General features: G+C 54.3%; 1 protein-coding gene and 1 pseudogene across 3 annotated transcripts in view; both read right to left on the bottom strand.

The window, feature by feature from the left end:
• Positions 1-2,746: 2,746 nt before the first annotated feature.
• The window catches only part of ABCC5 (ATP binding cassette subfamily C member 5), a 106,606-nt gene continuing 92,877 nt past the window's right edge, over positions 2,747-16,475 (bottom strand). For all 3 annotated transcript variants that reach the window (XM_055129719.1, XM_055129720.1, XM_055129721.1), the window contains 5 exons: positions 14,044-14,203; positions 7,830-7,908; positions 6,467-6,580; positions 5,426-5,590; positions 2,747-4,110 (listed from right to left, as the gene is read on the bottom strand). In XM_055129719.1, the coding sequence (XP_054985694.1) occupies positions 4,009-4,110; positions 5,426-5,590; positions 6,467-6,580; positions 7,830-7,908; positions 14,044-14,203 (620 nt within the window). In that variant the 3' untranslated portion in view covers positions 2,747-4,008. The remainder of the gene's footprint in view (positions 4,111-5,425; positions 5,591-6,466; positions 6,581-7,829; positions 7,909-14,043; positions 14,204-16,475) is intronic.
• On the bottom strand, positions 4,898-5,026 carry LOC129402990 (small nucleolar RNA SNORA70; annotated as a pseudogene).

Genomic DNA, 16,475 nt, shown 5'->3' with positions numbered 1-16,475 from the left:
CAGCCCTATCGCCTGAGCCGGGGGCTCCCCTCTGGGATTGGAACTGAAGGGTCCTGAAGGAGGAGGCAAAATCCCCTTATAAAATCCAGTGGCCCGGTGGCTGGAGCAAGATCACAATGGGTAGGCACTTGTCTTGCATGCAGTCGACTCAGGTTCAGTCCCCAACATCCCTTATATGGTCCCCAAACACTGTCAGGTATGATCCCTGAGCACAGAGCCAGGAGTAAGCCCTGAGCACTGCTGGGTGTTAGGGAATTTGTGCAAGGCACGCACCTTAGCCGCTGCAACATCTCTCTGGCCCCTGGGGGGCTTTTCTTGGCTCTGCTCAGGGGTCACTCCTAGCAGAGCACAGGGAACCATATACGGTGGTGGGGACTGAATTGGAGTCGGTTGCATGAAGTCAGTTGCATGCAAGGCAAGCCCCTTACTATTGCTCTTGCCCAGATTTAGGTGCTTTTTTGAAAGGTGGGAGGGGCTTGATTTTTGCTTCTGGCAGGACTGTGGATCAAAACCAGGGAAGCTCTCTACTGCTGAACCACATCCCTGGCCTCTCGGGAAATGAATTATAAAAGAAATACACAATTCTGTCTGAACAGAGGGCCCAGGGATCCTTTAGCAGACACTTGACTGTCCAGCTGAGGAACATTGGTTATTCTGCAGAACTCACCTCCTGGGGACTTGGGAGGGTCAATATATGTCCAGCTTTTTTTTTTTTCTTTTTTGGACTATACCTAGCCATGTTCAGGGACCTCGGCTCAGGAGTGACCCCTGGAAATGCTTGACAAACCATTTGCCGTGCCAGGGATGTGAGCCAGGATCGGAGACATGTAATAAGGCAAGCACCTGAATTCCTATACCAGCTCTCTGGCCGCCAACTTGCATTTTTGTTCTGGAATCCGACAATACTATACAGAGTGGCTTCTACATTCTCACCCCTGTGAACCAGAGCTGAAAACCACCTGCATGGCCCATGGTTCAGAGAGGAAGACAGAGGCACAGAGACCAGGTGAGAGGCTGTAAGAGGCGGCTCAGATAGCCCAATGAGCTGAGCGGGCATGAAGCAAGCATCACATGCAGGAGGCCTGGGGTAGCCCCCCAGCACTGCTTGGTCCCAAGCACCCCCGGAGTGACTCCCTCCCAGGGCACAGAGTGGGAAGTAGCCCTGAGGGACAACCAGTGGTGCCCCACAAAACCCGAAATGCCCAACTCCTCCCTCCGGCATCTTCCCCAAAGCCTTTCCCTTCTCTGGGTTCCAGAGCTGCCAGAGAGATAAACCGGGGTTAAGGGGTCAACCCCTGTTGGATCCCTGGCCTCTGAGTACCCCCAGGTGTGTCTCCCCCACAAAGAAAACGAAGAGCTTCTCACTAGACCTTGCCAAAGAAGGGCCTTCATCAGCAGAGGTGGGGGGGGGGGTGTGGATGCGGAGCACGGGAGGAGCTGGAAGGAGGAGCAGGGAAGTTGGAAGAGTCACGCCTGTAGACAGAAAGCCCTTGGTCAGTGCTGGCGGACTAGGAGCCGCTTGCTTCTGAGATTCTCTGGGGCTTGGACTAGAGAGATGGACCCAGCCCACAGCCCCCCACTGTCCTGGGAGGGAAACGTGTGCCGGAGGAAAGGGAAGAGGACAGGTGAGAGGGGCCAGGGGAGCCCCCCCGAGGTCACAGAGAACTGAACTGGAAGGTGGGGAGTTGTGGGGCCTGGATGAACCCCGTTGTGGGGTCCTCTGCTGACCGGACACCTTCCTGTAAGTGGGGCTCAGTGCATCAAAGCGCTGGCATAGGTCTGGGCGGCCCCAGCACCCTCAGCCTTGGGAAGTTCTGCTTCCACACTGCCCCGCCTCGGGACCACAGGTCACATGTGGCCACTGGGTGCTGGGCCTGAGATAGGAGGAACTGAAACCTGAATCTTCTTTGCTTGCTTTCGGGGGCCACACTCCAAGGAGCTCAGGGTTCTCTGAGGGAGGGGCCAGGGTACCACCTGCACTGCCCACTTGCAAAGCACTGCCACCCTTTGAACCAACCTCCCAGGTCACGAATTGAAACTTTATTCCCCCGTGGTGCGCTTCTGGTTCTCTGCTTTGGGCGGGACTCAGGGACCTTCCGGGGTGCTGGGGAGTGAACCTGGGTCAGCCTCACAGATGGCAAGCACCCTAGCCCTATCTCTTTGGTCCTATTTTAAAATTTGTCTGTCTGGGGGCCACACCCATGTACGCTCAGCGCTAAGGGATGCCGAGAGAAGAGTAGCCGGGCGGTCTGCAAGGCTCTGCCCATTGTGCTCTTGCTGAGACTGAGTTCCCCTCACCCCATCCTCTTGGCCACCGCCCTTTTAGTGTTTCTGGGGTGGTGGGCGGGTGGTGATGCGGATGTCACACCTGGTGGTGTTCGAGGATTCCTCCTGGCTCAGCACTCGGGAATCAGCCCTGGCGGTGGTCGGGGAAACCATGCAGGATTTTTGGGGAATTGAACCTGGGTTGGCTGCAGGTAGGCAAGTCCCCTGCTGGGCTGCTGTGCCGGCCCCGAGCTACCCTTTTTGAGCCGTACAAAGCCTGAGTGGGTGACAGTGGCCCAGCACAGAGGATTCGAGCCCCATGCATGTATGTGTGTGAGCGCGCGTGTGTTTGGAGGTGCTGACCCATGACACTCACCAACTCCTGTGCTGGCCCCGAAGATCTGAGTTTTCGGCACCTTGAAGCCCCTCTGAGACACCCTGCTCCCCCTTCCCAGAGAACCAGTTTCCAGCACGCAAAGGGTTACAAAATCCAAAATAATTTTATTCACTTTTTGAAGACTTCTGCTTCCACAAGGTGTTCAGCGAACATGCTAAGGCGACAGGATGTCCAGTCGGTCACGACATGCAACACTGACCGTTCCACCGACGACAGCAGCGACCACGCCCACCTGAGCTACTGGCCACCCCCCCCCGGCAGGGGGGGTGTAGGGAGGGGACACCCCGAGCCCCACGGCCATCAGCAACCTGAGGTAGGTCTCTTTAGAGTACAAAAAAAAGGAAAAAAAAAAAAAGACTTGGACACCAGTGTGAGACACTGATGAGCAGGAACTCCTTGAAGTCGCAGACTTTGGAGGGCGAGGGGTGACGGGGGACACAGAGCAGCCAGAGCGAGGGGGGGAACCCTCCTCTGCGCCCTGTTGCTGGGCTGTGGGGTGATGGGGGTGTGGCCAGTGGGCATCGAGGGTGGGGGCGGTGTGTGCCAGGGTGGGGGTAGAGACCACCACCCCAGAGAGGAAGGCAGGAAGGAACCCGCCCTCCCCCGATGGAGGGAGCAGAAAGGGGGCGGTGGGACGGGACAGCGGTGCCTGCTGGGGTTCAGCCCCGCGGCTCTCCTGACAGAAACAAGAAAGTGACATCAGGACAGAAGGCAGGAGCCCTGAGAATTCACGGCGCTCAGCACGGCCTCCGGGGGAGCCCCGCCCCGCCCTCCAGAGGGTCTGCGGTGACCGCGTGTCTTCTTCTGGGGACACCCCGGGGAAACCACGAGATAGGAACAAAACGCTGCTTTGCTACCGTCTAATAGCAAAACCACATCTTCAGTACAGCAACGTGTACGGCAGGATAAGGAACCCGCACTGTGAGGAGCACAGTGCCGATTTTCATATAAAATAAACGCGCACATCTGCACTGTAAATATAGGCTATGTACAGAATTATAATAGAGATAGAGCTACACGTATAAAGCTTCATTATAGGCCTCTGATACATTTATAATAACGGTTCCCTGAACCTCTCGAGAGTGCAAGTAAGGACGAAAACTAAACTCTGTTTACGTGAAATGAGGAATAAATACAATAATCAAAATAGAACTCTTCCTAAAAGTGACACACACACACACACACACACACACACACACACACACACACACACACACAAGCCGATCCTGAACTGCGGTGCGGAAGGGAAGGTCGGGAAAGGCAAGGCTGCGGTGGGCACGGGCGGCTGCCCGGGCGCTGCTCCAGAGGGCAGAGACTGGGGTGGCGGCGGGCACAGACGGGAGGACTCAGCCCTTGACAGCGACCTTGTTCTCGGAAGCAGCGAACATGGCGTAGAACCGGGAGCTGTCATTGGACAGCAGGACCGAGGGGGTGTCGAACTCCACCACCTGCAAAGGAAGGACGTGGCAGCAGGATGTGGCCCTCGGCCCAGATGGGACGTGCTGGCCTTGCCCGCGGCTGACCCCGGTTCAATCCCCGCTGCTGCACACGGTCTTCCCTCCCCTCGTCGGCATCTCCCGGAAGCCTCGGAGATGTGACTGCCAGATGCAAGCAGGTGGTGGGGCTGCATCTGCCAGCGGCAGGGAAGGGGGGTGCAGTGGTTCCCCTCTGGCTTGTCCTTCCGTTTCTTCACTGTTAGGTGAGGGGCCCATATCCGGCAGCACTGGAGGGCTTACCCAGTGCTAGCGATCGAACCCAGGACCACCATCTGCAAAGCATGCGCTCCAGGGGCTGGAGCAATAGCACAGCGCGTAGGGCATTTGCCTTGCATGCAGCCAACCCAGGTTCGGTTTCCAGCATCCCATATGGTCCCCTGAGCACTGCCAGGGGTAATTTCTGAGTGCAGAGCCAGGAGTGACCCCTGTGCATCGCCAGGTGTGACCCAAAAAGAAAAAAAAAAAAAAGGCAAGCGCTCCAGCCTTTGAAGCATCTCCCTGACCGAGCTGAAGACTGGGAACCTAGTCTGGCAGGTAGGGGGGAATCTGCCTTGCGGCTGACCTAGGTTCAATCCCCAGCATCCCATATGGCTCCTCGACCCCTGCAAGGGGTGATTCCTGAGCACAGAGAGGAGTAAACCCTGACTAAGCACAGCGCGAGGAGTGCGCACTGCTGGGCATGGCCGCGAACAGGAGACTGGGAACAGCATGAGGGCAGATGCAGATGCCCACTGCAAAGCACTGTGCCCAAGTCCCTCAGAAGAGCCAGACAAGCCACAGGCTGCAGACACTAGCGAGGAGGCCGCTCTCTGTGGTCATCACATGCCAGGGCGCCAAGGAAGCCCAGGGGGGTCTTAACTGGCTACAGAAGACTCATTCCCGCTCCTGGTGTCACATCCAGCAGTGCAGAGGGGCTACTCCCAGCTCCGTGCTCAGGGGACCATGCAGCACTGGAGATGACACCAGGGTCTCCAGACTCAGCCTGTGGAACTAAATCTCCAGGCCCGACTCAGTCTTCGCAAGAGCAACCAGACTGGGGTTGGTACAACAGGGCAGCGTGGGGGGCCCTGGCTTCGCCATGTGGCGAGTCCTAGGTTCGATTCCTGGCGGCAGAGCCAGGAGGAAGCCCTGAGCATCGCCGGGTGTGGCCCCAAAGCCAAAACAACAAAACCACGCCAAAACACCCCAGAGCAACCAGACTGGAGCTGCAGCCCTGCACGCCCGCTCACAGGGCAGCCGCTCACCCGCCCCTTGGGGGGCTCAGTACCTGCCCCTGGGCCAGCACCATGATCCTGTCAGAGCCCAGGACTGTGTGTAGCCGATGGGCGATGGTCAGCATGGTGCAGTCGGCGAATGCCTCCCGGATGGTCTCCTGGACCAGCAGGTCCGTCTCCGTGTCCATGGCAGCCGTGGCTTCATCGAGAATCAGAATCTGCCGGGAGAGAGGACGAGGGCTCCAATCCAGTTGCTCCAACCCAGAGCTAGGGGTGTGTGTGTGTGTGTGTGTGTGTGTGTGTGTGTGTGTGTGTGTGTGTGTGTGTGTGTGTGTGTGTGTCGGGAGAGAGGATGAGGGCTCCAACCCAGTTGCTCACAGTGCCAAAGCAATAACACGGCGTGTAGGGTATTTGCCTCGCATGGCACCCTACATGATTCACCAGGACTGAAACCTGAGTGCAGAGCCAGGAGTAAGCCTTGAGCACCACCAGGTGTGGCCCAAAACAAGGGGAGGGGGAAAGTTCCAATATACAAACAGAACACAGGGCTGTAGGGATAGTACAGCAAGTAAGGCTCTTGCACATGGCGGGCCTAGGTCTCTCCTTGGCAACCCAAATGGTTCCCTGAGCCCACCAGGAAAGATTCCAGAAGATTCCTGAACACAGAGTCAGGAGTAAGCCCTGGGTACCGCCAAGTGTGGACCCCTTAAAAATGAAAACAAAAATAGAATATCCTAACGGCTAGCCACTCCCTACCCCCACCCACTGCCAGATTCACTGAGAAACATTTCTGAACATGCTCTTTTTTTTTTTTCACATCCAAGTTTTATTTATTTATTTGTAGGTCACACCCAGCGATGCTCAGGGGTTACTCCTGGCACTGCATTCAGGAATTAACTCCTGACGGTGCACAGGTGGACCATATGGGATGCCGGGGATCAAACCCGGGCCAGCCACATGCAAAGCAAATGCCCTCCCCGCTGTGCTACCACTCCGGCCGCTCTGGGCATGCTCTTGAAAGGTGCCCCTGAACTTGGGGCCAGGAAGACCCTCACGCTCTGCCCCGGGAACAGGGGTTTCCTTCCCAGACCCACCTTACAGTGCCGGAGCAAGGCTCGTGCGATGCACAGCAGCTGGCGTTCCCCCACTGAGAAGTTATCCCCATTCTCCATCACTTCAGATTCAAGTTTCAGAGGTAGCTGAGCAATCTAGAGAGAAAGGGAGGAGAGAGCAAAAGGGTGAAGGAGAGTCAAGCGTTGGAAGTTTTTATAATTTCTTTTTTTTTTTCTTTTTGAGTCACACCCAGGGATGCTCAGGGGTTACTCCTAGCTTTGCACTCAGGAATTACTCCTGGCGGTGCTTGGGGGACCATATGGGATGCCGGGGATCAAACAACTGAACCCGGGTCGGCCGCGTGCAAGGCAAACGCCCTACCCACTGTGCTATCGCTCCGGCCCCAAGTTTTTAGAATTTCTTCTTCTACAAGAAGGAACACTTGCGCATAGACCAAGCCCCCATTACTCTTCACAAAACTATTTGAATGAATCACGTCAGGAACACGTGATCTAGAAAAATGAAGAAACAAAAACTGGTATGGGTTTTGATGATCTCTGATCGGGTGGCTGTGTTAGCAATGCCATGTATTCTTACTATTCTGGTTTAGCAGACACACCTGGGGGTGCTCAGGAGCTACTCCGAGCATGAAGCTTGGGGTGACTGGGGGAACCAGGCTGTGTTGGGGTCGAAGCAGGGCTCCTGCATGCAAAACATATGCTACTGACCTTTGAAACTTCTCTCTGACCCTTATTAATTTTGGCTTTTGTGCCACACCTGGTGGTACACAGGGTTTACTTCTGGCTCAGGGATCACTCAGAGGGACCCTCAGGGGATCGTATGAGGTGCCAGGTATCAAACCTGGGTCAGCCGCATGCAAGGCAAGTGCCCTACCCGCTGAACTATCTTTCCAGCCACTGGCCCTTCAATCTTTTTTTTGGGGGGGGGTCACACCCAGCAATGCACAGGGGTTCCTCCTGGCTCTACACTCCGGAATTACTCCTGGTGGTACTCGGGGGACCATATGGGATGCTAAGAATCGAGCCTGGTTGGCCGTGTGCAAGGCAAATGCCCTACCCACTGTGCTATCGCTTCAGCCCCTGGCCCTTCAATTTCTAAAAACAAGAGTCACTGAGCCTGGGAGTATTCCCTCAGGCCCAGCAGGCACTAGGACCCGCCCCACGAAACTCAGGGCCTCGCACAGCTCAGGGAAGTGCTGAGCTACATCCTCAGCCAAGAGGCCAACTCTGATGCTCTCGGACACGCCGGGGGAGTCCTGCTCTGCAGCACTGCCCCACAAACGTCCTGGGGGTGGAGGCCAGGCCAGGCCGAGCCCCACGGGACCGGGGCATGAGCCCGCTCTCCTCTCGAAGCTCCCACACACGCGCTCCCACCCAGCCTTACACATTCTTTCATGTGTGTCCTCTCCAGGGCGTCCCAGATCTGGTCCTCCGTGTACTGCGCGAAGGGATCCAGGTTGGACCTGCGGAGAAACGGCGGAAGAGGCCCGGTGAGGGCGCACGGGGACGGCTGCCGCCGAGCCTGGCGCAGGGCAGTGGGGAGTGGGGGTCACCGACCCACCGGTCAGACGGTCTCCCCAGCCACACGGACTGGGGAGGGGCCTCCCGACGCAGGGTCGCCTGTGAACAGACCAAGCCCCTTTTCCTCATCACAAACCCCACTGGAATGGATCATGTCGGGGACACGGTTTGTTAGAGAAAAATGAAGCAAACCAGTGTGTATTTTAATGACCTCTGATCAGATCACTAGTTAGCATCACATACACACACACATACACACACACTCACACACACACACACATTGCTTTTTGGGTCACACTGGCGATGCACAGGGGTTACTCCTGGCTTTGCACTCAAAAATTACTCCTGGCGGTGATTGGGGAACCATATGGGATGCTGGGAATCAAACCCGGGTCAGCTGCGTGCAAGGCAAACGCCCTACTTGCTGTCCTATTGCTCCAGCCCCTCAGCCATATATTCTTCTATTTCTTTTTAAAAATTTTATTTATCTCTTATTGAGAGTTTGCAGGCTGGAGTGGTAGCACAGTGGTAGGGCGTTCGCCTTTTACTCGGCCGACCCGTGTTTGATTCCTCCACCCCTCTCGGAGAGCCCGGCAAGTTACCGAGAGTATCCCGCCCGCACGGCAGAGCCTGGCAATCTACCCGTGGCGTATTGGATATGCCAAAAACAGTAACAACAAGTCTCACAATGAAAGACATTACTGGTGCCCACTAGAACAAATCGATGAGCCCCGGGGTGACAGTGACAGTTGACAGTGAGAGTTTGCGGTGCTGGGCCCCCGACTGACTATAGGGAGGAGAGGCAGAGAAAGAGAATGAAGGGGAAGGGAAGTGAAAAAGAGATGAGGGGGCTGGGGTCGAGGAGCCCCAGGTAAACTGGTGATGCTAAGGAATGATCGTGCTAAATATCCGAGCCTCCGCACTGACAACACTGAAATCGTGAGGCCCAAACTTTAGGAACCAAATTTAAAAGGTGCCTTTCGAGATGGCAGGCTGGGGCTCGGGTGGGTGGGCAGGAGAGGGAAGCTGAGAATACTGGCGGCGGCACTGGTGCTTTGGTTTGGGGGCTCCACACCTGGTGGTGCTTGGGGTCTTCCAGGCTCAGTGCTCAGGAGACCTTAGGGGACCAAAATCAGGGCCCCTTCATGAAAATCATGTGCTCCAGCCCTTTTAGCTATTACTGAGGGCCCTCTCTTTTTTGGGAGTCTCCCAAGTGGTGCTCCCAGCAATTCGAGGCTGACGATTCACTGCGAGGATCGAGGACAGAGACGTGATGGTGTTCAGAGGTACCCTGTCACCCCGACGGGTCTGCCTGTCCTCTGCAAAAAAACAAACAAACCAAAAAACCCCCCAAAAAAAAAAAACAAAAACCCAAAACCCAACACTCTAGAGGCTCAAGGGATCGCGCACATGCGAGGCTTTAAGTTAAATCCCCAGCGTGACGAGGTGTGGTCCTTAATAAAAGGGCATTCTTTCTTCCCCTCAAGTTTCTGAGCTACACCCGACGGTGTCAGGGCTCTCTCCTAGTTCTATGCTCAGGGATCACTCGTGGTGGGACTTGGGGTGCTGGGATCACGCCCCGGTCTGCCGCGTGCATGATCTCTCCAGCCCCACAGTCACAGGCAACTTGCAGGAAGTTCCTACCCCAGGCACACGCTACATGCTCTAACAGCTGATACTGAGGCTGCACGACCAGAAGGTCCTGCCCCCGAGGGTTTATCACGGCCCCGAAAGTCGTGGTAGTTCTTCTCAGCAACCAAGACCTTCCACACGAAAGAGTTTTTTTTTATAAGAAATATGTTTCACAGAGCTCTTTACAAGAGGTTTTTCTTTCTTTTTGAGCTACATCTGCCTGTGCTCAGGGATCACTCCTGGCAGGGTTCAAGGAACTGTGCAGGGTCCAGAGATTGACCCCAGGTGGGCAGTGTGAAAAGTGAGTAAGGACACACTGTACTATCCTATGATCTGTGAAGAAGCTTTTGGAAATCCTTATCAAGCCAAGAAAGAAGGGGCCCTCGCAGGCGCAGCCAAGACAGACCTGCCCAGCTGGTCTGACCTCAACAGGGAGCTTCATCAGGAATGGAAAAAAGGAAAATGCACTGTCCATAGAGAAGCCACGGACAGAAACAGGAATGGCAGAGTTGGTGTCCACTCCATCCAGAGCATACAGATGGGCGCAGAGACAGAAACACAAGTGAGCCGTGGGCTAGAGAGAGAGTGCAGTGGGAAGGCACTTGCCTTGCATGTGGCCAACCTGAGTTTAACCCCCGACACCCCACATGGTCCCCAGAGAAGTGCCAAGAATGACCCCAAAGTCTTGAGCACAGCATTTGGGAGGAAGGCAGGCAGGAAGAAAAGAAGGCAGGCAGGCAGGCAGGCAGGAAGGAAGGAAGGGAGAAAGGGAGGGAGAGCAGGCAGAAAGGCTATAAAACATGAAGGTTCTTTTTTAACAGTCAGCATGCATGGGGTCTAAATGCTGGCAACAGCACGTCTTCATCTTTGGTTTGCTGTTTTCTTTTTCCCAGGGGTGGAAGCTTCCTCTGAGTCTGCTGTGACTGAGGGGCTGGAGAGGTCATACAGCGGGTAGGTTGCATGCCTTGCATGAGGCCGCTTGCCAGGTACGGCCAAGCAAGGGCAGAGATGCTCTCCCTGGGCTCCAGGCTGTGCCACCTGTGTGGCAGGAGCATCTTAGCCACCTGGTCCTCAGAGCAGGCGACTGGGATTCACAAACCCAGTGCTCTCAGGAAATGAGAGATAGGCTCCAAGGAGGCGTTCAGAAATAAGGCTTGATATGGGCCGTAATGGGTTGAGTAAAATAAGGGGCCAGGGATGCAACTCGGGGGTAGAGTGAGAGTTTTTCCCGTTTAAGCAATGCATGGTACGTCTGGGCCCTCAAATAAAGAGTAAAGTTGGGCCAGAGAGATAGTGCAGGGGTGAAGGCACAAGCCTTGCATGTGGCCATCACCTGGTACCACATAAGGTCCCCTGAGCACAACCCAGAGTGATCCCTGAGCGTAGAGGCAGGAGTAAACCCAGAGCATCACTGAGTATACTCCCCTGCACCCCCGAAAACAAAACAAAACTTTCCAAAAAAGTCAAAAACAGAAACAAAAATCAGGTTTTAAAAAGAGCTATGGTGAAAACGTCAAATAAGAAAGCTCTGGAGTGCCTGATTTGCATCCAGGAGGCTCAGGATTAATCCCCTGGTTCTACTTGGTTTCCTCAGGACCACTGGAAGCACTGCTGGGTAAGGAGCACTGGTTCAACAGGCTGAAGGTGAGCTCTGCTCAGAGGAAGGAGGTTGGGGCTCGACCCCCACCTCTGCACGGGGTCCTCTGATCACCACCAGCTGCCACCTGCCAGCAGAGCCAGGAGTCACCCCTGAGTGACCCACAAACAATCAAGAAAGTGCAAAAATAGTTAAACAAAAAAATCCACATGGATTCAAATAACGGCTCAGAGGGGCCGGCTGGGATCGGTGCTCCCGTCTCCCACGGGCTAACTCCCACCTAATGCTCCAGAAGCGCCCAGTTCTCAGACTCCAACGAAGTGAAATGAAGTCACATTTTGACATGAAAACAGGCTTTTTGGAGAGAGCATATTCAAAGGAAGCATAAATTTCCCTGTGCCCTGTTTCCAAATTCTTTTCCAAATAACACTGGTATTTACAAAACACAGTTCTTTTGTCCTAAACCCAAAATAATACAGCCAACCTTATCCTCAAGGTGTTCCTGTGTGGCACCTAAAAGTAGGCTTATGGAGGGCCCAGGGTGGCAGTACAGAGGGCAGGGACTTTACTTTGCACACAGCGGATCTGGGTCAAGGCCCAGCATCCTAGAGGTTCCCCAAGTCCAGGGGAACGATCCCTGGGCACAGAGCCAGGAGTAACCCCTGAGGACCACCAGGTGTAGCCCCCAAACAAAACAAAAACAAAAAATAAGACATGGGAACCAGGAAGAGTAGCAACAACTTTGGTTTTTGTTTTAAAATTTATTTTTATTTTTATTTTTTTGTTTTTTGTTTTTTTGGGTCACACCCGGCGATGCACAGGGGTTACTCCTGGCTCATGCACTCAGGAATTACCCCTGGCGGTGCTCAGGGGACCATATGGGATGCTGGGATTAGAACCTGGGTTGGCCGAGTGCAAGGCAAACGCCCTACCCGCTGTGCTATTGCTCCAGCCCGTTTTTAAATTTTAGACTGAAGTAGAGTCTCTCCTGCCGTTGCTGGCATGGTCTATATATCTTAGCAAGCAAGAAGCCCAGTCAGGCTGGCCACATCCATCAACGTTTTAGAGAAACACCAAAGAGTATTGATCACGGGTAAGAACGGAGGTGAGAATGCAGGTTACCTACCTAGCCACTTAGGACGAGTGAGTTCAAATGCGGTTTCTGAAATAAAAGCAAGGGGGTGGGGTGGCTGGGGGAAGGACCTCAATTTTAAGACAAGTCTGAACGATGTCCCAAGTTATTTGAAATTAAGTTCTTTTCTTTCTTTCCCCCTGGAAACTGCTAATAATGGGAGAGGAAACGGATGTCTCAATTTTAGGCTGATTTTTTTTTTTTTTTAAAAAAAGGAAGTCCAATCTAGGTCAGCTATATCATTAAAGCTGTTTTTATTCTGAAGGACAGGCAGCTTTCAAAGTAATGAGAATTGAGGAAAAGTATTACTTCTGGAGACAATGCCTAAGAGTCAAGGCGGAATACAGATAAAGATCATGGAATTCCTCCTCTTAATAGTTGTCTACCTATTAAAATTTCCTACTTTAATAGGTCAAGAGGAGGAATATTGTTATTTGTTTTTATATTTTTTGTTTTTTTAGCCAGACCCAGCGGTGCTCAGGGCTTACTCCTGGTACTGTGCTCAGGTATCACCCCTGGAGGGCTCAGGGGCCAATGTGGGGTGCTGGGTGTTGAATCTAGATTGGCCACATGCAAGGAAAGTGCCCCATCCTCTGTGCTATTCGCTGGCCCGTCTTTATTTATTTATTTTTGCTTTTTTGGGGGTCACACCCAGCAGTGCACAGGGGTTACTCCTGGCTCTGCACTCAGGAATCACTCCTGGCAGTGCTGGGGGACCATATGGGATGCTGGCAATCAAACCTGGGTCGGCCGCGTGCAAGGCAAACGCCCTCCCCGCTGTGTTATCGCTCCAGCCCCTCGCTGGCCCTTCTTTATTTTCATTTTGTAGTAATGTTTTTGGTTTTGGGGCCACACCTGGCAGTGCTCAGGGGTCACATGGGGTGCCGGGGACTGAACCTGGGTCAGTTGTGTGCAAGGCAAGCACCCTACATCCCTAGTACAACTGCTCCAACTCCTGACCCTTCTTTAAAAAAAAATGTTGGGTTTGGGGGCCACCCCTGATGTGCTCGAGAGACGGCGCGTGGGCCTCCCGCACGAGGGCCTCTGCCATGCTCGGTCCTCCGTGCTTTCTCTCAGGCTCATGAGGAGGATGCTTGTTTTTGGCACAACTGGCAGAGTTTAGAAAGTAGCATCATTTGAGAGTGTTGGAGGTGGGGGAAGATACGGGAAAATGAAAAACCAAAGAGTAGCCGCCACGCCCACAGCGCTCGAGAGCAGAGAACCGGTGGGCCCCAGTGTGGAGTGAAGGAAAGAGGGAAGGGCTGGGGGACTGCTACTGTGTGAGCTAGGACGCTGGTATGGCTTTGTTCACTCGTCACCCTACAGGTCTTTGGAATGTCCCATATTTATGTTCTTCTGGGGGCCTTGGGGGGGGTGCTGGACCTGGCAGTGCTCAGGGACCATTTGTGGAGCTGGGGATTGAACAGGCATCGGCCACATGCAAGGCAAACCCCTCCCCCGCTGTGCTGTCTTTCTGGTCCTGGACTACCCCCCATTTATGGATGAGAGAACAAGCAGAGGAGGGGTGAAGCCACAGAGCAGAGGTCCGAGTTCACATCTGACTCTTTCCCAGCATGCTCCAGGGCCTCCAGGGCCTCCTCGTGTTAACGAAGCGGCAGGTGGTACCGGGAGACACCGGCACCCCGTGCTTCAGCAACGCAGGGAAGGTGCCGTGGGAAGGTCCTGGCCCACAGGAGGCTGGCACTGGGCTCTCACCTGACCGTGCCGCTGAACAGCACCGGCTCCTGCGGGATGATGGAGAGTTTGCTCCGGAGGTCGGCCAGGCCGATGTCACTGATCCTCACCCCGTCGATCTTGATGCAGCCTCCGCATAACTCCACCAGCCGGAACAGGGCCATCCCCAGGGAAGACTTGCCTGAGGGGGGAGGAGACACAGATATGAAGGAATAGGAGCTCAAGGCGCTGCATGTGTGAGGGCCGAGGAGCTCAAGGCACTGCATGTGTGAGGGCCAAGGAGCTCAAGGCACTGCATGTGTGAGGGCCAAGGAGCTCAAGGCACTGCATGTGTGAGGGCTGAGGAGCTCAAGGCACTGCATCTATGAGGGCCGAGGAGCTCAAGGCACTGCATCTGTGAGGGCCGAGGAGCACAAGGCACTGCATCTGTGAGGGCCAAGGAGCTCAAGGCACTGCATCTGTGAGGGCCAAGGAGCTCAAGGCACTGCATGTGTGAGGGCTGAGGAGCTCAAGGCACTGCATGTGTGAGGGCCAAGGAGCTCAAGGCACTGCATGTGTGAGGGCCGAGGAGCTCAAGGCACTGCATCTATGAGGGCCGAGGAGCTCAAGGCACTGCATCTGTGAGGGCCGAGGAGCACAAGGCACTGCATCTGTGAGGGCCAAGGAGCTCAAGGCACTGCATGTGTGAGGGCTGAGGAGCTCAAGGCACTGCATCTGTGAGGGCCGAGGAGCTCAAGGCACTGCATCTGTGAGGGCCGAGGAGCTCAAGGCACTGCATCTGTGAGGACCCTGCTGGGTCTTCTACCTCAGCAGATCATGATGAGAGTGGATCGGCTTTACTGGATCTTTATTTTGACTGAAGTAGAAAATGATTTCATCTCAGTCGCTATCTCGGCTGGATCTCAGTGAGCTAATGTATGAAACAAGAGCTAGGACAGGAAAGACAATGAGCATCCCCGTCACAGCTTCTGGGGATCACAGCACTGACGCTTCAATCCTTCAGCTTTGGCCTGAGGAGAGGGAGGAAGCCGGACGCCTAGGGAGCGTCCAGTATAAACAGGCTCCAGTGCACCTCAGGGACAGGCACGCAGGGCTCAGGGACTCAGGGGCCAGGTGATGAGACCCGCGACCTGACAGGCAGGACGGAGAAACCAGGGTTATTCTCCCGTCCCGACTAGCCAAGAGAGACACACAACAAGGCTTCGCCTGGTCCTGGCAGCAGCTGGATAACAGACGCCTGACCCAGAGGGGAAGGTGCTGGCTGCAGAGGGCAGGCAGGGCAGGCCGCCTGGGCGGGATCAGAGGCAGAGCACAGGCCTGGTCTAAGCGAGGCCCTGGGTTTGATCCCCAGTACCTGCCCCCTAACAAAAAAAAGGAAAGAAAAAATAAGTGGGTTAGGGGAGAAAAATGGAGTTGTGTATAGTGATAATAAACCTAACAGCTTTGCTTAATTGAATTTTTCTAATTGAATCACCATGAGCTACAATGACAAAACTTTCATGTGTGAGTTTCAGTCATACAAGGATCGAACACCCATCCCTCCACCTGCGCACATTCTCCACCACCAATGTCCCCAGTACTCCTACCCCACCCTCCCCATCCTCTCTCCCTGCTTCTGTGGCAGACAATTTCCCTCTTACTTTCTCTCTACTTATGGGTATTATGGTTTGCATCTTAATTGAATCTTCATGTGAACAATTATGTAATTCAAGACAATAACTCCAGCCAACCCCCAAATCTGTGATTCCTTACACATTTGGCCTTTCAGTCTTTCTCAGAATTGAGATCATTCCAAGACCCAATAGCTGAAGCACTACTTTTTAAACAACAACAACAATAATAAATCTCTTCACATTATAGAACACGCACTCAACCATTTTACTAAAAAACTTTTCTTCTTGAGGTGCTGAGGATCAAACTCAGGGCTAAAGCGTTTTCAAGTTAAAATGTCAGCGTCTGTGACCTATTTCCTCAAGTGGCTGCACTCCCGTTCAACCGCCCCACAGCGTTGGACATTTAGTTTCCCTCAGACTTACGCCAACAATTTGTGGAGCATCGGGCTCAGCCTTGGCTCCTACCTCAGATGCTTTCCTGGGGGCAGATTCACAGAACATGGTTTGCATGTTCTGTGAACACGCAAAGGACCGGCACATTCCAAACTACAGGGCGCCGTATGCACAGTGTCTGACACGGCCCCGGTTACTTTTCATCAGTCCTTTATATCACGACTGAGGTGCCTGTTTTGAGTGGCTGAAGCACCTTCCCTCAGGTAGACACACGGCCCTGTCAAGCCACTTCCCGGGAGCCCCGAGATGCCCCTCTTCCAAAGGGCGCTGGACACTGACTCGAGCTGGGGCCCTTGAGTCTGGATGTGGCAGACAGTTCCCACGGAGGCTTTTCCTCTCTGGAATGCACAGCTTTCTCTCTGGGCCTCGGTGGGCAGCCCCGTCTCT

Source organism: Sorex araneus, chromosome 2 (genome assembly GCF_027595985.1).
Source record: "Sorex araneus isolate mSorAra2 chromosome 2, mSorAra2.pri, whole genome shotgun sequence".
NCBI classification, from domain to species: Eukaryota; Metazoa; Chordata; class Mammalia; order Eulipotyphla; family Soricidae; genus Sorex; species Sorex araneus.
Note: the sequence above shows the minus strand (reverse complement) of the source record. Positions and strands in the feature narration are given on the sequence as shown.